The sequence below is a fragment of the Dendrobates tinctorius genome, unplaced genomic scaffold (genome assembly GCF_039654945.1).
Source record: "Dendrobates tinctorius isolate UK_male_01 unplaced genomic scaffold, ASM3965494v1 ptg000138l, whole genome shotgun sequence".
NCBI classification, from domain to species: domain Eukaryota; kingdom Metazoa; phylum Chordata; class Amphibia; order Anura; family Dendrobatidae; genus Dendrobates; species Dendrobates tinctorius.
Genome location: NW_027361806.1, coordinates 21,712,500 through 21,739,914, shown reverse-complemented (window position 1 = coordinate 21,739,914; position 27,415 = coordinate 21,712,500). Strand labels below are relative to the sequence as shown.

The 27,415-nt window shown below is 46.8% G+C and overlaps 1 protein-coding gene across 9 annotated transcripts in view; it reads left to right on the top strand.

Moving 5' to 3' along the window:
• The window catches only part of SLC44A5 (solute carrier family 44 member 5), a 157,376-nt gene that overhangs the window by 112,139 nt on the left and 17,822 nt on the right, over positions 1-27,415 (top strand). For 6 of the 9 annotated variants that reach the window (XM_073544803.1, XM_073544808.1, XM_073544805.1 and 3 more), the window contains 15 exons: positions 663-736; positions 10,362-10,446; positions 11,152-11,236; positions 11,386-11,511; positions 12,231-12,291; positions 12,466-12,589; positions 16,488-16,571; positions 17,902-18,014; positions 18,214-18,345; positions 20,744-20,843; positions 23,376-23,468; positions 23,600-23,687; positions 25,454-25,716; positions 25,814-25,908; positions 26,812-26,915. In XM_073544803.1, coding sequence (XP_073400904.1) covers positions 663-736; positions 10,362-10,446; positions 11,152-11,236; positions 11,386-11,511; positions 12,231-12,291; positions 12,466-12,589; positions 16,488-16,571; positions 17,902-18,014; positions 18,214-18,345; positions 20,744-20,843; positions 23,376-23,468; positions 23,600-23,687; positions 25,454-25,716; positions 25,814-25,908; positions 26,812-26,915 — 1,627 coding nt within the window. Of the gene's footprint in view, positions 1-662; positions 737-3,772; positions 9,695-10,361; positions 10,448-11,151; positions 11,237-11,385; positions 11,512-12,230; positions 12,292-12,465; positions 12,590-16,487; positions 16,572-17,901; positions 18,015-18,213; positions 18,346-20,743; positions 20,844-23,375; positions 23,469-23,599; positions 23,688-25,453; positions 25,717-25,813; positions 25,909-26,811; positions 26,916-27,017; positions 27,075-27,415 lie in introns of those variants that run through there. The other 3 variants (XR_012220155.1, XM_073544809.1, XR_012220154.1) reach the window with 3 other exon arrangements.

Here is a 27,415-nt window from a genome sequence, read left to right as displayed (position 1 = left end):
GTAAGGAAGCGGGTGGCACTGTGCGGAAGCAGGGACCCAGTAAGGAAGTGACTTGCCCTATAAGGATGTGGGCGACATATAAAAAAGCGGGGTCTCTGACTCCCACAGTTTACTCCATCAAATCTATGTCAATTCTGCCCGTTGTTTTCAGCTGCAGAGCGCGCACTATTCTAATTCCATCCACTCATCAGGTTGATGCCTGTTCACATGTATCGGATTTGTTGCAGTAAATTTCTGCAGCAAATTTACAGAAGGCCGTGGTGAAATCTGCAGCAGCAAATCAGGAGGATTTTTGTGCAGTTTTTCTGGCGGATTTGTCAAGTGATCGCGTGCCGCATGGCGTGATGATTTTTTATTGATTTTAATTAATTACCACCATCATGCACTTCGGCCTGACATGATGACGAGCCTCCTAGTTCTCTGCAGATTAAACGTCTTTGACTTGCAGTAACATTTTTACCATTTTAGTCTCCTATAGACTTGAATGCAGTAGCAGTATTAGTTTTAAGAAATCTCATTTAAACCCACTGAAGTCTATAGAAATTGGTGAGAAGGAACGTCTGCAAAGAGAAATCTCATGTGAAGGAATTACACAAGGTAACCAGTACTGTTTCTGATAAATGCACCACTATAATGCTAGTATTGTTTGTGTCCTTTCTTAGGCGCTGCACGGACGTCCTTTGCTGCATTATTTTCGTGGTGGTCATTCTGGGCTACATTGCGCTGGGCATTGTTGGTAAGTGATGAGCATAGATATATTCCGCTATACACTGTACTGATTACACTGTCCTGCCTGCACCGGCGCCCCCTGCAGTTGGACCATGTCCAGACACGTAGCTGCAGTGTCCTTGCTGCTTTGCCATAAGCGGCTCATTATAGAATATTGCAGTCCTATGTAATGGCCAATAATCTCTTATGGAGCAGGTGGTGTTTCCCGGACTGGTCATTATCCGGCCGGTCGCCATCGGCTGTGTTCTCCGTTATATGCTTTATTAATTTGCAGACGGGCTGTTATTTGGCAGCGATAAGTCTGCAGTCTGGACACACGTCCAAGGTTCCCCCTGTTAGGATAAGAAAGATAATGATTATGAGCCTCTGTAGTTACTCCAAGCAGCCATCGAGCTTAACCCCCGCAGCTACAAGCAATCTCTGTAGCCCCTCACTATACTATGAGGGTCGAGTGCTGGGAGGCTGACCTGGGACCTGAGGCCTGGGACCTGAGGCCTGGGATCTGAGGCCTGGGATCTGAGGCCTGGGATCTGAGGCCTGGGACCTGAGGCCTGAGGCCTGGGACCTGAGGCCTGAGGCCTGGGACCTGAAGCCTGGAACCAGAGGCCTGGAACCAGAGGCCAGGGATCTGAGGCCTGGAACCAGAGGCCTGGGATCTGAGGCCTGGGAACTGAGGCCTGGGATCTGAGGCCTGGGATCTGAGGCCTGGGATCTGAGGCCTGGGACCTGAGGCCTGGAACCTGAGGCCTGGGACCTGAGGCCTGAGGCCTGGAACCTGAGGCCTGAGGCCTGGGACCTGAGGCCTGGGACCTGAGGCCTGGGGCCTGAGGCCTGGAACCAGAGGCCTGGAACCAGAGGCCTGGAACCAGAGGCCAGGGATCTGAGGCCTGGGATCTGAGGCCTGGGATCTGAGGCCTGGGACCTGAGGCCTGGGACCTGGGGCCTGGGACCTGGGGCCTGGGACCTGAGGCCTGGGATCTGAGGCCTGGGATCTGAGGCCTGGGACCTGAGGCCTGGGACCTGAGACCTGGGATCTAAAGCCAATCCACAGGGGTGCCAAGGATCGGACCCCGCTGATCTATTATTGATGAGGATAGGTCATCAGTATTAGATGCCTGGACAACCCCTTTGTTTAAAAAGTCACAACTCCTTTATTACCCCTTCCTTCTGTGGCCATTTTTTATTTTTGCTTTTTCATTTTTTCCTCCTATTCCAAGAGCCATATTTTTTCTTTATTTTCCGTCCTCTTAGCCATATAAGTTTGTTTTTGGGGTTTTTTTGTGGGACGAATTGTAATTTTGATCCACATTGTTCTCTTTACTAGAAAATAAAACAGTAAAGAAAAGCTTTTTTTTATTTTATTGGTTTTAAATAAATTAAGATGTTTGTAGGATAAACTACTTTTTTTGTTGCCCATAGCAACCAAACACAGCGCAGCTTTCATCTTCCTAGAGCAGTTTAAAAAATAAAAGCTGAGCTCTGATTGGTTGTTATGGGCAACAAAGACTGTTTTTCATTTTGAGAGCTTTGATCAATGAGGCCCGGTTATGTTTTATTCCCTCCAAGAGATATCGATATATTTCTGTTTTGTTGTCGCAGACATTTTTCTGAAATTGGAAACAGAAAGTACAGCCATATTGCCTGTTTTCTTTGAATCTTTAACAATAGATAATCTGTTGTAAAAATGACAACCAATATGGCCGCACTTCCTGTGACTTATAAATATGGCCGCACTTCCTGTGACTTATAAATATGGCCGCACTTCCTGTGACTTATAAATATGGCCGCACTTCCTGTGATTTATAAATATGGCCGCACTTCCTGTGACTTATAAATATGGCCGCACTTCCTGTGACTTATAAATATGGCCGCACTTCCTGTGATTTATAAATATGGCCGCACTTCCTGTGACTTATAAATATGGCCGCACTTCCTGTGATTTATAAATATGGCCGCACTTCCTGTGACTTATAAATATGGCCGCACTTCCTGTGACTTATAAATATGGCCGCACTTCCCGTGACTTATAAATATGGCCGCACTTCCTGTGACTTATAAATATGGCTGCACTTCCTGTGATTTATAAATATGGCCGCACTTCCTGTGACTTATAAATATGGCCGCACTTCCTGTGACTTATAAATATGGCCGCACTTCCTGTGACTTATAAATATGGCCGCACTTCCTGTGACTTATAAATATGGCCGCACTTCCTGTGACTTATAAATATGGCCGCACTTCCTGTGATTTATAAATATGGCCGCACTTCCTGTGACTTATAAATATGGCCGCACTTCCTGTGACTTATAAATATGGCCGCACTTCCTGTGATTTATAAATATGGCCGCACTTCCTGTGACTTATAAATATGGCCGCACTTCCTGTGATTTATAAATATGGCCGCACTTCCTGTGACTTATAAATATGGCCGCACTTCCTGTGACTTATAAATATGGCCGCACTTCCCGTGACTTATAAATATGGCCGCACTTCCTGTGACTTATAAATATGGCTGCACTTCCTGTGATTTATAAATATGGCCGCACTTCCTGTGACTTATAAATTTGGCCGCACTTCCCGTGACTTATAAATATGGCCGCACTTCCCGTGACTTATAAATATGGCCGCACTTCCTGTGACTTATAAATATGGCCGCACTTCCTGTGACTTATAAATATGGCCGCACTTCCTGTGACTTATAAATATGGCCGCACTTCCTGTGACTTATAAATATGGCCGCACTTCCTGTGACTTATAAATATGGCCGCACTTCCTGTGACTTATAAATATGGCCGCACTTCCTGTGACTTATAAATATGGCCGCACTTCCTGTGACTTATAAATATGGCCGCACTTCCTGTGATTTATAAATATGGCCGCACTTCCTGTGATTTATAAATATGGCCGCACTTCCTGTGACTTATAAATATGGCCGCACTTCCTGTGACTTATAAATATGGCCGCACTTCCTGTGACTTATAAATATGGCCGCACTTCCTGTGACTTATAAATATGGCCGCACTTCCTGTGACTTATAAATATGGCTGCACTTCCTTAATATATACAGTCATGGCCAAAACTGTTGGCACCCTTGAAATTGTTAAAGAAAATAAAGTATTTATTCTGGAAATTACTGTTATTACATGTTTTGTTGTACATGGGTTTATTTCCTTTCTGTGTATTGGAACAACATAAAAAAGAGAGATAAAGACAAATTGGACATAATTTTGTACAAAACCCCAAAAATGGGCAGGGGGATAAAATTGCTGTCACCCTCAGCTTAATATTTGGTTGCACCCTTTGGAATAAATAACTGCAATCAGTCGATTCCTACAACCATCTACAAGCTTCTTACACCTCTCAGCTGGAATTTTGGACGACTCTTCTTTTGCAAGCTGATCCCGGTCTCTCATATGTGAAGACGTCTTCTCCCAACAGCAATTTTAAGATCTCTCCACGGGTGAATAATGGGATTTAGATCCGAACTCATTGCTGAACCCTCAGATCTCTCCAGTGCTTTGTTTCCATCCTTTTCTGGAGGCTTCTAGAAGTATGTTTGGGATCATAGTCCTGCTGGAAGATCAATGACCTAAGAAGCAAACCCAGCTTTCTGACACTGGGCACTATATTGCCACCCAAAATCCTTTGGTAATCTTCAGTTAAGTCACCCAGTGCCAGAGGCAGCAAAACAACCCCAAAACATCTTTGAACCTCCACCATATTTGACTGTAAGCACTGTGTTCTTTTCTCTGTAGGCCTCATTCTATTTTCAGTGAACAAAATATGTTTTACTGAAAAGCTCTGTCTTGGCTTACTCACGTACATTTTGGCAAACTGCAGTCTATCTTTTTTGTGTGTCTGTGTCAGCAGTTGGGTCCTCCTGGGTCTCCTGCCATAGTGTTTTATTTCATTCACATGTGGATGGGTAGTTCCTCGCTGGCACTGATGCACCCTGAGCCTGCAGCACAGCTTGAATTTCTTTGGAACTTAATTGGGGCTGCTTATCCACCATCCAGACTATTCTGCGTTACAACCTTTCATCAATTTTTCTCTGCCGTCCATCTCCAGGAAGATTAGCTACAGTGCCATGGGTTGTAAACTTTTTGATTATGTTGTTCACTGTGGACAACGAAACATCAAGACCTCTGAAGATGGACTTGTAACCTTGAGGTTGTTGGTATTGTATAACAGTTTTAGTTCTTGAGTCCTCAGACAGTTCTCTTCTCCTCTTACTGTTCTCCATTGTGGTGTAATGACCACTGTGTCCACTAGGGGGCGCTGTGTGGATGTCCCAAGAGAGAGGATGAGTGGCAGAATACGGAGTGGCCGTGGTGTGTCTCAAAGTGGGTGGCTTTGAGATGAAGGCTTGGTTATGTGCTGATCATCACAGCTGATCTGTCGTGCCTATGTGTTAGGGAGAAGCCTTCAGGCAGCTGGAGAGATGGGTGGGTTCTAGCTGCCCACAAACCCACCCAGGGGTGTGTCTGATAACACCTATAGTAAAAGGCTGTGTGAGTAGGTGAAGGACCTGTGATGAGGTCATAGTCATGTGACCCAGGGGGCGTGGCTACGGACCATATAACGTAGCCAGGGTAGGTCACAAGAGTGAATGCTGGGACCTGATTGGTCCAGTTTGAAAGGTCCCGTGAGGAGAAGGATCTCCTCACTAACAGCCTGTGGAGCGGCTGTGTGGGTAATGGCGGCCAGTGTCTGAGAGTCCCTGAGGAGTGAGTGGATGTCTGCAGCCTGGAGAAACAGCCATATGGGAACCCTGACGTGGGTGAGATAACCCTGGGGCTAAATAGCCTGTATAATGGACGCTATGCTGTCATGTGAAGCTATATAATGGAAGCTGCGCTGTTGTATATTGCTGCTGTGGTTTATGATGGCAAATAAACCTCATGGACTGTTATGGCTTATGAAAACCCGAGCTGCATCTGATTGTGTGGCTGCCAAGCGAGTGTCCCCCAACCTTGAATAACAGCGCTACCTCACAATATGGTGGAGAAAGCTATGGGCAATAGTGTAGCCTTGTTGCTGGGAGCAACGGATAAGGACTGCAAAATTCGGTGGCAAAGAGCAACGCTGAGCCAGGAGGGCTGACGGTTCTGGATGCCGTGTGATGTGCTGCTGACTGGCCACTATCCGTCTGTGGTTTTGGAAACCGTGGGGCGGCCTAGTGAGTAAGGCACTGTCCGAATCGGTGAGCTCAGTGCGGCCGCTTCCCTAGGAGAAAGAAACTGGTAATTGCTAGTGTGCCTCTGCGGAGAAGAGGTACCCGAGGACCTGTGTAGGCAACATAGGAGAAACGGACTGGTGTTCGTGCGGTACTGACCTGGGTCCATGAGTAAATCGGTGACACGTGTGGCCGACACAGGTATCGGACTGGTGTTCGTGTGGTACTGACCTGGGTCAGTGAGGAAGACAGTGTACCTGGAGGGTTCAGTGAGGAAAGGTCCTGGAGGGTCAGCCCTGGGAGCAGAGTCGGATCCCAGGAGCACGTGGTGTGACCTTGGACCTGGTGAGGCGCGAGTGTTGGGCAGTCTCAGGCGGAGACAGATGTCCTGAAGAGCACCCGCCGAGCCCCTGGACCTGGTGAGGCCGGTGTGTGGGGAGACCCTGGGAGGAGGGTCGCTCCCTGAATCGCACCCGGTGCGCCCTGTGTGTTGGACGGTCTCAGGTGGAGACAGGAGCGTCCTGAATAGCACACAGTCAGGACATGTGAGTTTTGAGTTTTTTGTGGTGTGTTTTTTCTTTTTTCTCGATTCAGCCTGATGTGGCTCAGTGGGGCCACGAAGGTGACAAGCGGCTTCCGGTGGATCGGCGGGTCCACGAAGACGGCGCAGCAGGAGCTGCAGTGACTCCAGCCGCTGTGTGTGTGAACAGTAGCCGGTGGTGACGGTGATCGGTGACAGCAGGAGCTGTGGTGGTGCCAACAAAGACTTGTGTGGTATCGTAAGAGACATAAACTGTGTGGTGTGAACTGTGGTCTGAGAAGACCGGTACAACAGACATGGGGAGATCCCGAAAGGGGGTGGAGTCCCAAAAGGGGACGGTGACCCAAATCGGGGTGGTAGCCCAAAAGGGGGTGGAGTCCCAAATTGGGGTGGTAACCAAAAAAGAAGTGGAGTCCCAAAAGGGGGTTGAGTCCCAAATTGGGGTGGTAACCCAAAAAGGGGTGGAGTCTCAGAGGGAGGCGGTAACCCAAATTGGGGTGGTGGTCCAGAAAGGGGCCGAGTTTGATGAAATGGCAGCACTGGTTGGCTCAGTGGGTATGTCTGGGAAACTGCAGTGTTCATGTATGTCATTTCCAGAATGTGGGATATTCTTTCCGAGTGATGACTGGCCGCAAGTGTGTTCCGTGATGCTACACCGGGAAGGGATCTCGGGACAGTTGGACTCAAAGAGTCAGGTGACGCTGGTAGGAACTCCTCTCACTTTCTGTCTGACCGAGAAAATGGTCCAGGTTCGCTGTGCACATGGGGTCACAGTGAACTATGCGGTAGACAGAATAATGTTTGAGGGTCTCGAAGGCAGTGAGTGCCAAGGGGGCAGTATACCATCAGACTTAGTGTATGCCTTGGAGTGGGGCCGGGACTTTGTCAGGTTTGATGATATATGCCAGGAGGGTGGAGACGTTCCTACTGTTGGGCTAACCAATACGAAGACGGTGACGGCTCCTGACGTGGAAAGGTCAGAGGTGGAAGTGACCGGGAAAAGGGGTATGTCAGCCCAACGGACGGACCAGACATCTCGTGACAAAACTGTCGCTGACCTGGTGGATAAGACGGCTGAAGTAGTCACACGGTTAGTGAGTAACTGGAGGGATGACTCAGACTCTGGGGGTGACTGTGGCTCTGAGAGAGACAGGGAGCACAGACTAGAGGAGCTAGAGAAAGAAGTCTCTGAGCTCAAAGGTCACATGATAACGTGGCAAGGACTGAATAAGGCCCTCAGAGAAGAGGTGGATGAACATGGTAAGCGAGAAAGAATCCTGAGACAAACGGCCGAGCACAGGGTCGAGGAGCTCAAGGAAGAGATCTTGGAGCTCAGAGGTCACCTGTCCACCTGGCAAAGTGTGAACAAGAACCTCAAGGAAGAGATGGAGGAACTCAGAGGAGTAGTAAAAAGTCTTCTGCGGGAGAAATTGGACGAAGACTTACCGCGGGTGAGCGTGAGTGATAATAAGACAGAACTGCCAGTGGACATAGTCGCCAAGGGTCATGAAGTGATCCAATCATGTGAAGTTGATGAGTTAAGAACTGAAGAAGACAGTCACCCGGTCGGGTCAACTGTAGTGAGGGAAGTGTCCGTGGTAAGGCCAGAGCCTCCTGGCCTGGAAGAGAGCAAGACCACGTCCTTCAAGACTGTGATTGACGTTCCAGAAGACATGCAAGATGCCTGTGCGGAGGAAGGAGTACATGAGGCTTTCAAAGAGGCGGTCAAGGCGTGTGAGGTGCACTGGGAACCTGAGACTCAGCAGTTAGTGATAATATCCACCAGAGAAGATACAGCAAACCGGGTATCTGTCCTGAAAGAGATGCATTTGCAGTGTCTCCACATCACACAGTTGGTCAGGCAGAGTTATGTGAAAGCTGCTCGACGCCTGGAGTTAGCCAGGGAGGCTATGGATCGGAGCGGTTTGCGGAAAGATGTGGTTCCGGTACCCAAAGCTCTGATTGGGAGAATCATTGGAAGATCCGGGAAGGTAATGCAAGACCTTGTGAATATCTCCGGAGTGGTGAGAGTGAGGATCCCTCATGATGATGAAGACCAGATATCCAGTGAAGTGGGTAGGATTCCCATCATGGTGGTTGGCTCCATGGAGAGCCTGAGAGACTTTCGGATGCTCGTAGAGTATCGAGTGAGGTACCTGCAAGAGATTGAGCAGTTGAGGCAGGACCGCCGGCGAATTAATAAAGAAGTACGGAATACCAGGTGGCAGCCGCCTGCAACTCAACAAGATGTAAGGACCCGAAGAGTTCCGCCAAGAAGTGACAAGGCAGATGGCCGAAGAATGTCAGCAAGTGGTAGTTCGACTGGCAGGATGACGGTGAGAGACCGTAGTTCCTGTGAGATGCTGAATGAGTCAGACTCAGGCCAGACAGTAGGGCCAATTATGACTGGTGACCGTACCAACCGGGAGAGCCGGTCAGCGGGAGAATGGTCAGGTGACGAAGCGCATTCTAGGAGGGTGGTGACTAAACAGTGTCTGATGATGCAGACAGACTGCAAATGGAGGGTCAAAGACAATGACCGATATTCTGACCGCTTGGGGCGGGGGAGGCCTAATGCAGAGATGAGGCCATATGACAGATGGAGACGGTTCTCTCGACCTATGGGGCAAGGTGTAATGTGTGCCCGGTCTCGAGATCCTGGTGTAAGATTGTGTGTTCAACCCCACAAGTTTGAACAGAGGGGCGGGGTATGTGGTGTAATGACCACTGTGTCCACTAGGGGGCGCTGTGTGGATGTCCCAAGAGAGAGGATGAGTGGCAGAATACGGAGTGGCCGTGGTGTGTCTCAAAGTGGGTGGCTTTGAGATGAAGGCTTGGTTATGTGCTGATCATCACAGCTGATCTGTCGTGCCTATGTGTTAGGGAGAAGCCTTCAGGCAGCTGGAGAGATGGGTGGGTTCTAGCTGCCCACAAACCCACCCAGGGGTGTGTCTGATAACACCTATAGTAAAAGGCTGTGTGAGTAGGTGAAGGACCTGTGATGAGGTCATAGTCATGTGACCCAGGGGGCGTGGCTACGGACCATATAACGTAGCCAGGGTAGGTCACAAGAGTGAATGCTGGGACCTGATTGGTCCAGTTTGAAAGGTCCCGTGAGGAGAAGGATCTCCTCACTAACAGCCTGTGGAGCGGCTGTGTGGGTAATGGCGGCCAGTGTCTGAGAGTCCCTGAGGAGTGAGTGGATGTCTGCAGCCTGGAGAAACAGCCATATGGGAACCCTGACGTGGGTGAGATAACCCTGGGGCTAAATAGCCTGTATAATGGACGCTATGCTGTCATGTGAAGCTATATAATGGAAGCTGCGCTGTTGTATATTGCTGCTGTGGTTTATGATGGCAAATAAACCTCATGGACTGTTATGGCTTATGAAAACCCGAGCTGCATCTGATTGTGTGGCTGCCAAGCGAGTGTCCCCCAACCTTGAATAACAGCGCTACCTCACACCATGCTTAGTGTGGCACACACAGACACACAATTGAAAGATTGAGTCATCTTCTCTCCTTTAATTTGGCTTGAGGTGTGATTTTTTTTTTTTTTTTTTTTTTATTGCCCACACCTGTTACTTGCCACAGGTGAGTCTGAAAGAGCTTCACACGTTTGAAACAAAGTTGTTTACTCTCAATTTTGGAAGGGTACAACAATTTTGTGTTGCTCGGTTTGGCGGTTTTGTGTGAAATTGTCCAATTTGACATTTTTCTCTGTTTCTGTGTTGTTCCAATACACACAAAGTAAATAAACATGTGTATAGCAAAACAAGTGTAATTGTAATAATTTTCTAGGAAAAATACTACTCTTTCTGGAACAATTTCATGGGTGCCAATACTTTCGACCATGACTGTATGTATGGGCGCACTTCTTGTGACTGACTGATGTTTCTTTTGTTTCGCTTCTTAGCCTGGATTCATGGGGACCCCAGGAAGATTGTGTATGCGACTGACAGTTACGGGCAGTTCTGTGGACAGAAGGGGACCGCCAATGAGTGAGTGACGGTTTACCGCAACTCCCAGCACTGAAGGAGAGTCTACAGTAACAGATGTAATAAAGACAAAGATGGCTACCCGTATTCAGTAGCTGTCAGCTGTCCCTCCTGACTTCCCATGCTCGCGCTAGAGGCGGCATATCTCCCTGGAGAAGATCCATCTTGTTCCTTCTTTTTTGTAACATTGTCTAAATGAATTTCTGCTGAACATCGAATCCTATTAGATCGTTGTCTATGGTCATCTTTACATGAAGGGGAATTTTGTGATTACCGTACATTTTCATTCTATGAACTCAGGGAGGTTACAGTTGTCCGTATGTCGCTAAACTCTCCCCACTCGCTGCTCCAGCGCTGCCTCTGCCGACGATGGACTGCAGCAGTGATGTCTCACGGCTGCATCTTCTGGCTGTACCCTTATCATGGGAGACCTCTTAGTTAATGAATCAGATGTCATTTCACTTGCGGGTTGATACCTAGAAATCATGCTGTGACTGTGCTGCTGGGAGAGGGAGAGAAAGAGCTGCATCATACATAGTCTGCACCCTGCGTGGCGGCCTTGGTATACCTACCTCATACTTGTAAGAGGGGTCAAATGGAAAAATATGTAATATTTATGCAGGTGGGTGACAATAAGGGGTTTAGAGTCCATGAATGTGAACGCCGGTGGTTACTGGCCCTTTAACTCGTCGTTTTTATCTGTTCTAGGAACAAAACCGTCTTAATGTATTTTAATATCCTAAAATGTGCAAGTCCGGTGGTGCTTATAAACCTGCAGTGCCCCACGACCCAGGTGAGCTCTGTCGCCTACAGCATGACAATGACTGTCAGGCAACACAGTGTACTGTTCCTCTTTTATTCCTCCTGGAAACGTACAAGTTAATTGATCATTTGCCTTGTGGTTATCATGCTCTTATGCTGATTCCCGCCTTTTATTTTCAGCTTTGTGTTTCCAAATGCCCGGATAGATTTGCCACGTACCTGGATATGAAGGCCAACAGGCACAACAGCAGCTACTGGGAGTATTACAGACAGTTCTGCAAACCGGGGTTTAACAATCCCCAAAAGGTGAGTGAGTATTAGTGATGTTTGGCGAACATCAGCGTTAGGACAGTGATCCGTAGGGTGTGACCTGTACCCTGCCGAAAACTCTGCTCCGATCCACCCTGAAACAAGCTCTGCCCACTGGGGTGAAAGTACTAGAATGTTAGGTATTGGGCTATGTGCACATGGAGTCTTTTTACAGAGTGTTTGGAGCAGAAACTGACCAGAACCTCCACATGTTTTTACTTTTTGAGAAGGATTTAGATAATTTCCCTAGTTTTCGATTTAAAAACTCCTAAAATAAATCCTTGTGCACATATCCTGAGGCTATTTATACTACTTTTTTTTGAGGAGTTTGTAATAAAAATGTTATCTGCACACAGTCTTTTTGCTACGTTTTCAGTACAGAAATTGAGTAGAAATTCAAAGTTCTTTGAGGAGTTTTGAGATTTGAGGAGTTTCTGCTCAACTTGTGCTCCAAAATCTCCATGAAAAAGTCAGTGAGCGCAGAGCCTTTCTATTCTAAAACCTCCTGACCAGAAAAGCAGCGTGAACAACCTGTGCCCATGTGCACACACAGCTTTTCAAGGAGATTTTGGAGCAGAAACTGATCGTCCCCTTAGTTTTAGTGAAGGTGTTGTATGCGGATTACACATTCACAAGAGCTTACATCCGAGAGACGTTTCCGGCCATTTGTAAGTTCCACTCATGAAGATGTTTTACCTGATCTGTGATTATCTCAGTCTATTACAGAAGTTCTACGGGATGAAGACTGTCCAGCTATGATCATTCCAAGCAGGCCATGTAAGTTCTTATTATCTATCTATCATCTATATATTCTATTATCTATCTATTTATTATCTATTCTCTATCTATTATGTATCTATCCTCTTGGCATTTCAGTATTGCAGTGCTTTGCGCTGCTATAGATAAATCTTCTAGATTCAAGGATACAGATGTATGTTTTGTTGTCCTCAGTCCTGCAGAGATGTTTCCCCGACTTCTCCACCAGGAACGGTGTCCTGACTGTTGCTAACAAGACACTGTTTAAAGATGGAAGTGGCGACGTGAGGAACGTAACTGACCTGAGAGAAGCGGCTAAGTAAGGATTTGGGTGTTTTCTGCTGTGGAACGTGACTCTTGGGGAAAAAAATGATATTTGGGTTTCTAGAGCAAGGAGACATGATCAGTTGAGTCTTAGAACAGCAACCTCTAGAACAGGGCACTGCACAGTTTTGCTGAGACTCTGCGCAGTTTGACTGAGACTTTGCGCAGTTTGACTGAGACTTTGTGCAGTTTTGCTGAGACTCTGCGCAGTTTGACTGAGGCTCTGCACAGTTTGACTGAGGCTCTGCGCAGTTTGACTGAGGCTCTGCACAGTTTGGCGGGTGGTTCCACACAGATTGCAGCCTCCTGATTGTCCAGCACACACTATACGAGTCTCCAGAATAGAAGTACTGCTTTAGTAGAAGGACTGGCACTCTGCACAATGTACACTGCTGTTCACAACTGAACCCGTAAAAAAGTTCAAGTGATGGATCTCATCAATGGAGAGATGGAGCAGTTCAGGGTTTATCTCCCTCATGGAGTCTGGTGCACTTTATGCCATTCTCCAGAATTGATCTCCACACAGTTTAGGAGTCCAGACATTGTACTTGTGGCCCTTCAGGGACGGACATACCATTGGGGGCCTCTTACCACCCTTAAGCAGGATATGGCTTATGTCATAGACACACTATTGGACTGCAGAGGGCCCATATACTGTTTTTACTCAGGGGCCCATTTTTGGCTGTGTCGGCCCCTGCATAGGGGGTTTTCCTAATTATGGGCCCTAATCTTATGCACTGTGTTAATGAGACCGTAGATTTCCATCCTCGGTGTTGTGGAATTGCAGGATCTGTCAGACGTCTAATTCCAGTTTATTTCATCCTCATAACCGCTTTCATTTTGTTTTATAGCCATGTAACTACCATTCAACATGGAACTACAAGGTTAAAAATCACATTCTCTAACGTCTTGTGTTTGTCTCGAACGTGTTCAGCGAGAACAAAGCAATACTGACGCGGAAGATTCATGCGTCAATTAGATGAGCTGGCCGGATGAGCCGAGCCGAAATATCAAAACTCGGCCCCGAGGACCAATGTAGACCTGCAAATGATTCCTTAGTTATTAATTGTTCACACGCAATAAAAAGGAGTAAAAAAGAAGTGCACAAGCCCAAAGGAGATGAAACGCCATACCTCCCAGCCGTCCTGGGTCCAGTGGGACAGTCCAGAATTTAGGGAGTCGTCCACTGGCCTGAGAGGTGGGAGTATGTCCCAACTTCATCTGTATCTGTGCCCAGGACATTCCCACCAAGTCACATAACAATGTAACCAAAGTACATCAAGCACCTAGTGCACATACCAAACCTCCCACCACACCCAGGGTGCGTTTCGCCACACTCCCGCCTCATCTGGTGATCACACCTTTTTGTAGCCTTATTATACAGTAAAGTTCCTTTACTTCGGAATCATTGGATTATCAAGTATTTCTCTCATTGGATGCAGCCATTAGCCCGATGTCAATTGTTATCCAGAAATTTGATCTCTTTTTGGGTTCTCTAAATTTCCCATAATATTATGTCAGATGACTCTTTTGGATTATCGGATGCAGACTATAGGATTACAACACTGCAGACCTTGTTGATGATTTCTGTTATAACTTCATAGTGGCAGATACTGTATATTAGGCTATGTGCACATGCTGCGGTTTTTGCTGCGGTTCCGCTGTGGTTTTGGCCCTGCGGAACCGCAGCAGTTCCGCAGACATGGTACTTTACCATGTTAGCCTATGGGTTTTCAAAACCGCAGTGCTCACGCTGCGGTTTTTTCCGCGCGGTTTTGCGGCGGTTTTTTTCCCGCAGCATGTCAATTGTTTCTGCGGATTCTGCTGCGGTTTCACACCTTTAACATAGTAGAGGTGTGAAACCGCAGGGGAAAACCGCAGGCCAAAACGCAGCAAAACCGCAGGTCACTTTACCTGCAGTTTTACCTGCGTTTCCGCGCGGAAAAAACCGCAGTGGAATCCGCAGCGTGTGCACATAACCTAATATAGGAAAAATAAGCCGCCTCTCAGGCTTTGCCACTTAGGCCCAGGCCAGAAGTGTCTCTTTGTAATCCCGGCCTCGGGCAGATATTGCTCTGTTCTAAGGCTGAATACATAGATGATGCATGGAAGCCAGCACTGAACACGTGTCGATGACATGCCATCTGATTTAACCCATTAATAATCGCCATGATGTGTTGTCCCCCCCGAGGAGACACATCTAATGCTGCAGGGGGTAACGCCTCGGCTGCTTTTACGCATGACATAAGAAGAGACTTTTTTCCAAGTTATTTTTTATAGCATTGGGCATGTTGGAATTTGGGGTTTTTCACACATTGGGGAGACATTTTATAGGCTGTATACTGCCTCAATCTATAAAATGTATACTACCCAAGTGTGTGACCGGTACCAGCTATATGAGGGGCCCTAATCAATGATGGACTTTTCAATGATCTGCTCACCCTAATAGCATATAATATAGACTGGAGCTGAAGTATGAAGTTAATAGGCCCCAAGGCAAAGCGAAAGAGTTGTCTGGGGACAAGATAGATAAAGGACAGAAGTGTCTGGAGGAGGAGGACAGAGGAGTGCAGAGGGAGGAGGACAGAGGAGTGCGGAGGGAGGAGGACAGAGGAGTGCGGAGGGAGGAGTGCAGAGGGAGGAGTGCAGAGGAGTGCAGAGGGAGGAGTGCAGAGGAGTGCAGAGGGAGGAGGACAGAGGAGTGCAGAGGGAGGAGGACAGAGGAGGGAGGAGGACAGAGGAGTCTGGTGTGAGTAATAGAGGAGTATGGAGGGAGGAGGACAGAGGAGTCTGGTGTGAGTGATACAGAGGAGTATGGAGGGAGGAGGACAGAGGAGTCTGGTGTGAGTGATACAGAGGAGTATGGAGGGAGGAGGACAGAGGAGTCTGGTGTGAGTGATACAGAGGAGTATGGAGGGAGGAGGACAGAGGAGTCTGGTGTGAGTGACACAGAGGAGTATGGAGGGAGGAGGACAGAGGAGTCTGGTGTGAGTGATACAGAGGAGTATGGAGGGAGGAGGACAGAGGAGTCTGGAGGGAGTAATACAGCGGAGTGTGGAGGGAGGAGGACAGAGGAATGTGGAGGGAGGAGGACAGAGGGACGAATGCAGCGGAGTCTGGAAGGAGGAGTGTGGAGGGAGGAGGACAGGAGTGCAGAGGGAGGAGGACAGAGGAGTCTGGTGTGAGTGTTACAGGGGAGTGCGGAGGGAGAAGGACGGAGGAGGACAGAGGAGTGCAGAGGGAGGAGGAGTGCAGAGGGAGGAGGACAGAGGAGTCTGGAGGGAGGAATATAGCAGAGTCTGGAAGGAGGAGTGTGGAGGGAGGAGGACAGAGGAGTCCGGTGTGAGGAATGCAGCGGAGTCTGGAGGACAAGGACAGTTGAGTTTGGAGGGATGAGGGGGGTATGTAGGAGGACGGGGTGGTCTGGAGCATATGGAGTATTTTGCAGGTAGATGAGTGTGAGTGTACAGAGGTGTTAGGTAGCGGCGTACTCCTCTCTCACCGTAGAGCATAATGACACGCCTGTAGTAACCGAGCATTCAGGTGCATCGGTCGGAGGCTCGATAGAAATGGCTGATCCAGGATAAAACATATCGTTGGAAGTAAAGCCTGCGCCTTGGTGCTACACACAGAGATTTGCCTTACAGTGGCACAACCCCCAGCACCCCACAGCTGGTTTACTGTAGCGCTCTGGATTGATTACGGCCCCGTCATCCTTATTTTTTTCATATTTCTAACCTTCACCTCTGATAACTGTTGGATCTTCTTCCATATAACATTTATTACGTAGATGTAACATGGCTGATGTAGGCTGCACTAATCTCCCGTATAACCGTCCGTGCACAGAATTTCTCTTCTTTCTGATACATTCTTTATTTCCTTTTTCTCACCAGTGGGATAAACGCCGTCCTTGATGCCAGATCCATCGGGATGAAGATCTTCGAGGACTATGCAAGTTCCTGGTACTGGATCCTAATGTAAGAGACGACGTGATATCTGCTGAATCTGAGGCTCCGGGGCCGCATGCAAAATCCGCAACTGGGCCCCTGAATGATCTCCTGATCGATATCCCATTAGTGGAGTCTCGGACCACCACTGAGGACCCTACAGAGATCTCGCCCCTTTAGTACTATTCAAAGATTTCCATTCCTGCAAATCTCACACTGTGCCTTTAAAGGGGTTTTCAGATTTTAGCCACTTTTTTCCCCAGTGAGTAAACAATAAAGAACAACAAGCAGAGATTTTAAAAACTTTGGAAACTGATGTAGAAATTAAATGTAAAAATGTTATTTTAAATAAGATAGAAATATAATGAAACTGGAATATCCCTTTGAGTCCAATCGAGTGTTGTGCTGACACCTATCTTACCGCGGCTTTAGTATGCGACTATCAATGGCGGAAAAAGGTCAAAAAATTTACTATGTATCTGAAATTTTGACTGGAATTCCTCTTTATAGAGGACTTGTTATTTACCAATAATTTGTCACTTTTGTGCCTGGTGTTAATGCCGCTGTTCTCCTGAGTCCGACGATGGTTTTCTTTTGTTCCGGCTCCTCTCCGTTCCGGAGATATGGCCTTTGCTTCAATGTATATAAATCTAGACAATTTTGGTCAAATGGGCGTGGTCCACAACTCCTCTAAATGGACAATTCCACACCCACTTGGCTAACAAGTCTAGCGTTATATTCAGAGAAGATGAGGCGATATCTCAGGAACGGAGAGGAGCAGGAAAAAAGGAAAAACATCTCCGGATTCAGGAGAACAGCGGCGTTTACACCGGGTACAAATAATGACGTATTTATGGCACGTGATCGGTCCTATTTAAAGGGGCTTTAGTATTAATGGTGAATCCTTAGGATAGCGGACCCATATCAGTTCAGTGGGGTCCCAAGCTCTACAGAAGAGCCCCGACCCTTTCACTCCTCTGATCGGTGCGGCTGCACGTTGTCTGACCCCTAACGCTATCGTACCGATGCCCTATCCGAGATTATCAATATGAAAATCCCCTGTAAGAGCGGCCGCTGCGCTGTGAGCGAGACCCTAACTAGTTAAAAGCTCCCATCTTAATTAGTTCCAGCTCGGGAGCGTTTCTTCAGATGCTTTTTTGATCTCGTATCTGCAGCTTTTATTATGTCAGGTTAGCAAAGAGCGAATAATCTAATTTGCCGCGAGTGATAAGAAATCTCTTAGGTGCCGGGCGCTCGCTCCGTCCCAGGGTCCTAATTCTAAACAAACATGCAATTTTCCCAATTTGCAAAGCAAAAAAAAAACAAAACCAAAACCTTTCTTCCTCTGCTTTCCTTATAGAGCGCTCTTTATTGCTATGGTCGTCAGCCTCCTCTTCCTCATACTGCTGAGATTCACCGCCGGGGTATTTTTCTGGATTTTTATATTCGGTGTCATTGGAGTTGTGGGGTACGGTAAGTCTCATGTCATTTATAGAAACTTCCTTTACGGTGCTAGTGGGGCCCCTGATTGACAGGTGACTCCCGCTCTTTCTGCTGTAGACGCACTGTCTGGTCCCCCCCACCCTGGTGGGCTCTGCCGTATTATTACCCCCCATGAGTGGACTGCGGAGGGTCTGTAAAGTGATCACTTTGTGCCTCTCTTTTTCTTTAGGCATATGGCATTGCTTTTGGGAATATAACAACTTGAAAGGGGTCCCGGGATCCGACCTAACCATCTATGACATCGGGCTGCAGACGGACTTCAGGGTCTATTTACAGCTGAGGGACACGTGGTTGGCGTTTAGTGAGTATTAACGTAAAACCGAATATTGTACATGAGGTGAGATCTGGAACACAAATCCTGACATGTCCCTGACTGCATTATACTACAGAGCTGCATTCATTATGCTAGACTTAAACATATACGGTAAGTGCCATTGCTTAAATAGTGAGTGCAGCTCTGGGGTATAATACAGGATGTAACTCAGGATCAGTAATGTATGTATACAGTGACTGCACCAGCAGAATAGTGAGTGCAGCTCTGGGGTATAATACAGGATGTAACTCAGGATCAGTAATGTAATGTATGTACACAGTGACTGCACCAGCAGAATAGTGAGTGCAGCTCTGGGGTATAATACAGGAGGTAACTCAGGATCAGTAATGTATGTACACAGCGACTGCACCAGAAGAATAGTGAGTGCAGCTCTGGAGTATAATACAGGATGTAACTCAGGATCAGTAATGTATGTACACAGTGACTGCACCAGCAGAATAGTGAGCGTAGCTCTGGAATATAATACAGGAGGTAACTCAGGATCAGTAATGTAATGTATGTACACAGTGACTGCACCAGCAGAATAGTGAGTGCTGCTCTGGAGTATAATACAGGATGTAGGTCAGGATCAGTAATGTAATGTATGTACACAGTGACTGCACCAGCAGAAAAGTGAGTGCAGCTCTGGGGTATAATACAGGATGTAACTCAGGATCAGTAATGTAATGTATGTACACAGTGACTGCACCAGCAGAATAGTGAGTGCAGCTCTGGGGTATAATACAGGATGTAACTCAGGATCAGTAATGTAATGTATGTACACAGTGACTGCACCAGCAGAATAGTGAGTGCAGCTCTGGGGTATAATACAGGAGGTAACTCAGGATCAGTAATGTATGTACACAGCGACTGCACCAGAAGAATAGTGAGTGCAGCTCTGGAGTATAATACAGGATGTAACTCAGGATCAGTAATGTATGTACACAGTGACTGCACCAGCAGAATAGTGAGCGTAGCTCTGGAATATAATACAGGAGGTAACTCAGGATCAGTAATGTAATGTATGTACACAGTGACTGCACCAGCAGAATAGTGAGTGCTGCTCTGGAGTATAATACAGGATGTAGGTCAGGATCAGTAATGTAATGTATGTACACAGTGACTGCACCAGCAGAAAAGTGAGTGCAGCTCTGGGGTATAATACAGGATGTAACTCAGGATCAGTAATGTAATGTATGTACACAGTGACTGCACCAGCAGAATAGTGAGTGCAGCTCTGGGGTATAATACAGGATGTAACTCAGGATCAGTAATGTAATGTATGTACACAGTGACTGCACCAGCAGAATAGTGAGTGCAGCTCTGGAGTATAATACAGGATGTAACTCAGGATCAGTAATGTAATGTATGTACACAGTGACTGCACCAGCAGAATAGTGAGTGCAGCTCTGGAATATAATACAGGAGGTAACTCAGGATCAGTAATGTAATATGCGACTGCAGAATCTGTCGAAAACTTTTGGAAAAGTGATATTGGAAGTGCAATCATATAATACTTTTAAAAATATGAAACTGTAATAAATTGAGGTAAAAAACACCCCTCTAGTGCAATAACACAATTAACAAACTCTATACAATAATAACCTACGATAGCCCTTACCACAAAAGGTAACTATGAAAGCAAAAAAGGCGCAAATCGTTTGATGAATTTTTTGCAAATCAAAGAGTGACTAATTGAGAGATATTCATTCCAAAACAACTGGCGCAATTGATGATGAATCCGGCCCAAGTGTATTGGAAAGTTGCAGAATTTTTTTATTACACAATGATGAAGCTTCACATCTAATATCACCGGGCTAATATTGCATATAAGGCATGGTTTAGATTGTGTTAATGCAGCCCGTTCAACGCATAGCGTTGACGGGCTGCGTTAACGGTATAACATAATGCGATCATCAGCGCTAGCGGTGACGGAGCCTCAGTTGCTGCAGTTCGCGTCCGAGGCTCCATCAGTGAATGATGGCACATCGCGAACGCGTGCCGCTTTACGGCATGCGTCGCGATGCGCCACATAATGGGGGTCAATGGCAGCGTTAACGGACTGCTAAGCGCAATGTGACCCCGGCCTTATACATAGAGTATGCGCCATGCTGTGTAGAGGATATGCCGCCCTGTGTAGCGTATATGTCTCGCAGTGTAAAGTATACACCGCCCTGTGTAGAGCATACGCCGCTGTGTATGTAGCATTCGTCGTGCTGTTTAGAACATATGCTGCACTGTGTAAAGCATACGCCGCTTTGTGTAGAGCATACGCCGCTCTGTATGTAGCATACGTCGTGCTGTGTGTACCACCAGCTGTCCTTTGAGCCAATGGGGCAAGGATCCTGTCTGCAGTCTTCTCATACGTCTCTGTTCTTCTTCCCAGTGATCATTCTCTGCATTGTTGAAGTTATCATCATCCTTATGTTGATCTTTTTAAGAAACCGCATCAGAATCGCCATCGCGCTGCTACAGGAGGGGAGCAGGTAACTAACCCTGGACTGCACACAACACATGAGGCATCATGCATGTGAAAGCATTCAGGATCCACATGACAGTACTAATGCATACCTGATCCGCTGTATACAAAAATTACGGCTGTGTACAGTGTATTTTTTTTTCCAGGGGTGGTGCACATAATAAAAATCATTTGCTAAAAATTATGAAAAATCAGTTTGTGATGCAGCGTCCCACATGGATGTTTGCAGGAAGCAGTAAATTGTGCACTATGGCTCCATGTTGCCCATTGTATCATGGATGGAGTGCACAATTGCATGCAAGATTTGTATGTTTTAGGCCTCCTTCACACGTCAGTATCTCCAGTACATGTGGTGGTGTGCACATGTCGGTGTGTTTCCACGGATCGTGTGTCCGTGGGAAAAACACTCTGGCATGGCATGTCTGTTTAACAGCAGCATGGGCCGCAAAATGACCCACACACATACACATTGATGACATCCGTGTGTCATCAGTGTGGCACGTACCGGCGCCTGGAAAAACCGGTACAGTTCGCTGTTCCCAAGAGTCGGCTGCTGAAGGCAGCCCTAATCATTGTCGCCTGGTCTCCCTGCTATCAGGCGACCAGGAGACGATGATAGGAGCTGTATTCAGCACCCACTGTGTACATCGTGTGTTAAATAAATAAATATTAATTTAAAAGAAATGGCATGGGCTCCCATGTAATGTTCATAACCAGCTGAGGGAAAGCCGACTGCTGGGGGCTGATGTTAATAATCTGGGAAAGGGGCCAATATCCCAAAATGTTCCCAGGCTATTAATAACAGTTCTCAGCTGCTTGCATAGCCTTCACCGATTAGTTTATGGGGGACCCCAGGAAAAAAACAACATAGGGTCCCCCTATCATTTTTAACCAGCAAAGACACCTCCATTTCTAACCACATAATCAAATGTTAAAAAGACACAGACCACATGAAAAAGTTGTTTAATTGAAATAAAGACACAGTCTCCTTTATTTCAAATAAACGCTCCCCGCCTTCTTTTTCCCATTTATTACTGTTAAATTAAAAATAATACAACACCAAATTCCTCACCTTTACGACGACAATCTATTTGTCCCACGAAGAGCCCAACTCTGCTTCCTCTGGATTACATGGCTGAGCAGTGGCCTCATGTAACCAGTCAGCCATGAATCCAGGAGCTTGGGAAGCAGCTTCAGTGACGAGCGGTGACCTCATTGAGGTTACCGCAGGTCACAGCAGCTGTATTCACACGGTCAGTTCAGTGTGAGCCAGCCGATGAACTGCGGTAAACTTCATGATGTTACTGCTTGAACCTTTTGAGATATTGGCCCTTTTCCCAGATTATTAACATCAGCCCCAATTGGTCACCTTTCCCTCTGCTGGTTATGACAATTATGCAGGAGCCCACGCCATTTTTTATTTATTTATTCATCATATACACAGCGGATGCGGAATACAACTCCCATCATTGACTCCTGATTACGCTCATCGCAGGGAGACCAAGCGACAATGATGAGAGCTGCCTTCAGCACCCGGATCCTGGGAACAGCGACAACTGTACCAATTTTGCCATGTGCCAGCACGTGTCAGACTGATGCGGCACACGTATGCCACATGTATGTAACACACGGACACAGTCAGAACCCGGTATTGTTTTTTTTCCAGTACCGGAAACATTAGGACGTGTGAAAGTTTAATTTGTATCGCCATATGGTGCCTGGGTGATCTTCCGTACTTCTGCCTAGAAGCATTACCTTGGCGTAGGGTCATGCATTCCATATGTGCTCGTTGTGACATATAGTGTGGGTTTATAGCTCCTGAAATCTTCCCTGAGATTAAGTCTTATCCTTTTCTGTCTTCACTTCTGCAATGAGCGCTGCATTATCGGCAGCGGATCCGCCCCACCGCTGGTTTTATCCTGGTGGCTCTTATCAATGACCCAGTTCCAGTAGAAAACGTCAAAATATAAAAGTTGCAGAGAAACAGGACGTTGTGTACAAATTATACAAATATTATTAAATGAAATCCAAGGAAAGAACCAGCTCCCAGAACAGATTGTCATCACAGCCGCCCATCCGCTGCGAGACCACCATTGTCATTTAGGGCCAAAACGCTAAGATTGTTAAGGGGTTAAAATTTACTGGAAGATCACAGAGGTGCGGTGTGTACAGGGCTATAGACTGTATAGATGCCGTAGTCTGAACACAAGGTGTGGGAAACAGTACTGTGAGAAGCCACTAGTGGGCGATGTACCACACTAATATGCATAGTCCCAAAAGTATCTCCTGTCCTCTACAGGCGTATACCGACTGTCACCAGATGAGGGCGCCGTGTACTTACTGTAGAGACATATAGATAGATACAGGATAAATGGATCTAGGGAGAGATGGGTAGAAAGATAAAGATACTAGAATGTGCCTCGGGATCAATAACGTGTATCGTATATGGATAGTTAATAGAGACGTATATAAGACAGATGCACAGTAGATAGATATTATGTCAGTAGATAATGTAACAATGTTTCGCTTTCTTCCTCAGGGCTATTGGATACATCATGTCCACCCTGTTTTATCCAATCATCACTTTCATCCTCATCGCCATCTGTATCTCGTACTGGGCCGTCACTGCCGTGTATCCTTTCTTTCACCTCAATATTCTGGAGCTTTCATTATGGAGCCCGGATCAGGGCGCAGCTGCGAGGGTTAAATATGAGAATGACCACAGAGAAGGAGGAAATGTTTATCCTTAACTCCAAGTCCAAGATTCCTGGCCACATCCGGAGAGGCTGTATATAAAGTGATGGCCAATAAGACCCAATGCCAGTATGCGGGAATGGTCTGTGCCCCCGAGGTAAGTGATCCTACTGCTGAGGTCCAGGGACAGTGGTCTTGGCGCTGAGATCTGAGTGCTGAGGAGAGGGTGCAGTGGTTTTGGTGCAGTGGTCTTGGTGCTGAGGGGAGGGTGCATTGGTTTTGGTGCAGTGGTCTTGGTGCTGAGGAGAGGTTGCATTGGTTTTGGTGCTGAGGTCCAGTTGCAGTGGTTTTGGTGCATTGGTTTTGGTGCAGTGGTCTTGGTGCTGAGGAGAGGGTGCATTGGTTTTGGTGCAGTGGTCTTGGTGCTGAGTTCCGAGTGCAATCGTTTTGGTGCTGAGGTTCAGGTGCAGTGGTTTTGGTGCTGAGGTCCGGGTGCAGTGGTTTTGGTGCTGAGGTCCGGGTGCAGTGGTTTTGGTGCTGAGGTCCGGGTGCAGTGGCCCGAGTGCATTGGTTTTGGTGCTGAGGTCTGGGTGCAGTGGTTTTGGTGCAGTGGTCTTGGTGCTAAGGAGAGGTTGCATTGGTTTTGGTGCAGTGGTCTTGGTGCTGAGGAGAGGGTGCAATGGTTTTGGTGCTAAGTTCCGAGTGCAATCGTTTTGGTGCTGAGGTTCAGGTGCAGTGGTTTTGGTGCTGAGGTCCGGGTGCAGTGGTTTTGGTGCTGAGGTCCGGGTGCAGTGGTTTTGGTGCTGAGGTCCGGGTGCAGTGGTTTTGGTGCAGTGGTCTTGGTGCTGAGGAGAGGTTGCATTGGTTTTGGTGCAGTGGTCCTGGTGCAGTGGTCTTAGTGCTGAGGAGAGGGTGCCTTAGTTTTTGTGTTAAGGTCTGGGTGCAGTGGTTTTAGTGCAGTGGCCCGGGTGCATTAGTTTTGGTGCTGAGATCTGGGTGCAGTGGTTTTGGTGCAGTGGTCTTGGTGCTGAGGAGAGGGTGCATTGGTTTTGGTGCAGTGGTCTTGGTGCTGAGGAGAGGGTGCAATGGTTTTGGTGCTGAGGAGAGGGTGCAATGGTTTTGGTGCTGAGGAGAGGGTGCATTGGTTTTGGTGCAGTGGTCTTGGTGCTGAGGAGAGGGTGCAATGGTTTTGGTGCTGAGGAGAGGGTGCAATGGTTTTGGTGCTGAGTTCCGAGTGCAATCGTTTTGGTGCTGAGGTTCAGGTGCAGTGGTTTTGGTGCTGAGGTCCGGGTGCAGTGGTTTTGCTGCAGTGGTCTTGGTGCTGAGGAGAGGGTGCATTGGTTTTGGTGCAGTGGTCTTGGTGCTGAGGAGAGGGTGCAATGGTTTTGGTGCTGAGTTCCGAGTGCAATCGTTTTGGTGCTGAGGTTCAGGTGCAGTGGTTTTGGTGCTGAGGTCCGGATGCAGTGGTTTTGGTGCTGAGGTCCGGGTGCAGTGGTTTTGGTGCAGTGGTCTTGGTGCTGAGGAGAGGTTGCATTGGTTTTGGTGCAGTGGTCCTGATGCAGTGGTCTTAGTGCTGAGGAGAGGGTGCCTTAGTTTTTGTGTTAAGGTCTGGGTGCAGTGGTTTTAGTGCAGTGTTCCGGGTGCATTAGTTTTGGTGCTGAGATCTGGGTGCTTGGCTTTCGGCGCAGGTGAAGTGTCCGCTGATATCTCAGTTATGTTGCATACATTTAGCTGCTGCCAGTGTATAAGCAGAAGTCATGATTTCAGGGTCTCCGTGTCCTGGGTATCAGTGGGGTGCAGCTAATGTCTGTAATCGTGGCACGGTTTCTCCCATGCAGGCATACGTGCCCCTCTCGTGGCGCTCACTGCAGAACTTTCTGCCCTTCTCATCATTGATCCCTCTCTGTCTTTATCATCTTCTAGACATTCAACACGAGCAATGTGACCCGCCTGTGTCCGGGGGCGCAGTGCACATTCGCCCTGTACGGGGGTGAAAGCTTCTACTATCAGTACATCCTGATCTTTCAGCTGTGTAACGTCTTTGTGTTCCTGTGGTTGGTGAATTTCTCCATCGCTCTGGGGCAGTGCACTCTGGCCGGGGCATTCGCCTCCTATTACTGGGCTTTTAAGAAACCTGCCGACATCCCTACTTGTCCCCTCTTTTCATCCTTCGGACGAGCAATAAGGTAAAGTACAGCAACATCAGTGACCTGAAGCAGCGGCCTGTCCTCCAGCTGCCGGGATTCAGCATTAGATGTACCGCTGACGTCTCCTCCTCTGCAGATATCACACGGGATCGCTGGCCTTCGGCTCCCTCATCCTGGCCCTCGTACAGTTTATACGGATCATATTAGAATATTTAGACCATAAACTTAAAGGTAAAGTTTCTGAGACTCCTGCGAGGCCGCGGCGTACATTAATGTTCTGTATGTTATACATGGGGCATTAACCCCTTCCCCTTCCGTTTTTGGCGGTTTCCTTTTTTCCCCTTCTTCTTAAGGGTTTTTTTTTTTTTTTTTTGTGTGACAAGTTGCAGTTTTGGATTGTACAATTCATTTTACCATTCAATAAACTGAAAAACAGAAATTCTACTTTTATAACGCTCATTATGGGGTAACGCGATTCTCCAGGTCAATTTTATTACAGAGACATTAAGCTTGTATTGTGTTTTTTTTTTTTTTTTTCTTTTTTTTAGTGGCTATATTTATTTTAGCTTTTTATTTAAAAAAAAAAAGTTCTATCGGGAGAAGCGGTGATTACAAAAAATAGCAATCTTCCATTTTTTTTTCTTTGTGGTGTTTGCCATATGGGTTAAAATCATTTTATCTTTTGTTATCAAACCTTTATGGATGCAGCAGTTTCCTATAAGCTTATATTTCTCTTTTATTTACTGAAGAGAAGAGAATGGGGGGTGATTACATTTTTTTTCTTATTTTAATATATATTATTAGAATATATATATTTATTATACATTCTATTTTTCAGTCCCCTTAGGGAACTTGCTTGTTCCCTATACCGCAATGCTCCAGTATTGCTGTGTATATAGGACATGTCACGGCCTCCTTTGAATCCTCCTATGAACCCAGCTGCATTTTGTCACGGAAAAGTGTGGGCAATGGGAACTGAAGCCCAAATCTGATGCCTTGGTTCATGGTGGTGAAGTGTTAGTGGTAATTTCCCTGGTGGTCCGAGGTAGTTAAACGTATGGTGGGGGGCACAATGTATAGATACTAAACTGTCTTATGTTTTATTGATTTTTATTATTATCTTTTTACTTGCAGCATCCCAGAATTCCTGTGCTAAATTCCTATTGTGCTGCCTAAAATGCTGCTTTTGGTGCCTGGAAAAGTTCATAAAGTTTATAAATAGGAATGCGTATATCATGGTGAGGATATATACAAGTGTATACAGTCACAGTCATTTATCTGTCCTGCCATTGCTTAGTTCTACAGGTGGAATTACTCTTTTTTTTTTTTTTTTTTTACAGACAACAATAGAAGTCTAAAAATGAGAACTGGCAGTATGAGAGGCAGAAACACTAACAGTGAGCCTCAGACTGCACCACTGGGAGCCTCCGCTTTAAAATCTCAATATTGTTTTCAGACATAGCGTGATAGTATATACGGATAGTGTGTTGTATGTCATTCATTTTAGGATATGTCAAGGTGTAGCTTTGTTTCTCTGCATTCTTTTGACATTGTAGCATATTATACTGGGGGTATGAAGTTAATGCATTAGGGGGCCATGGAGCCACTAATGCCCTCATAAGCATTGAGTCCAAAGCTTGAGTGCCAAATCTTTTGCATGTCCTGTAAATGAATAGTAACATTCTGGCTGTTGCAGTCGCCACTAGAGGGAGCTCAGAGGTCCAGTGTATACTGGTAA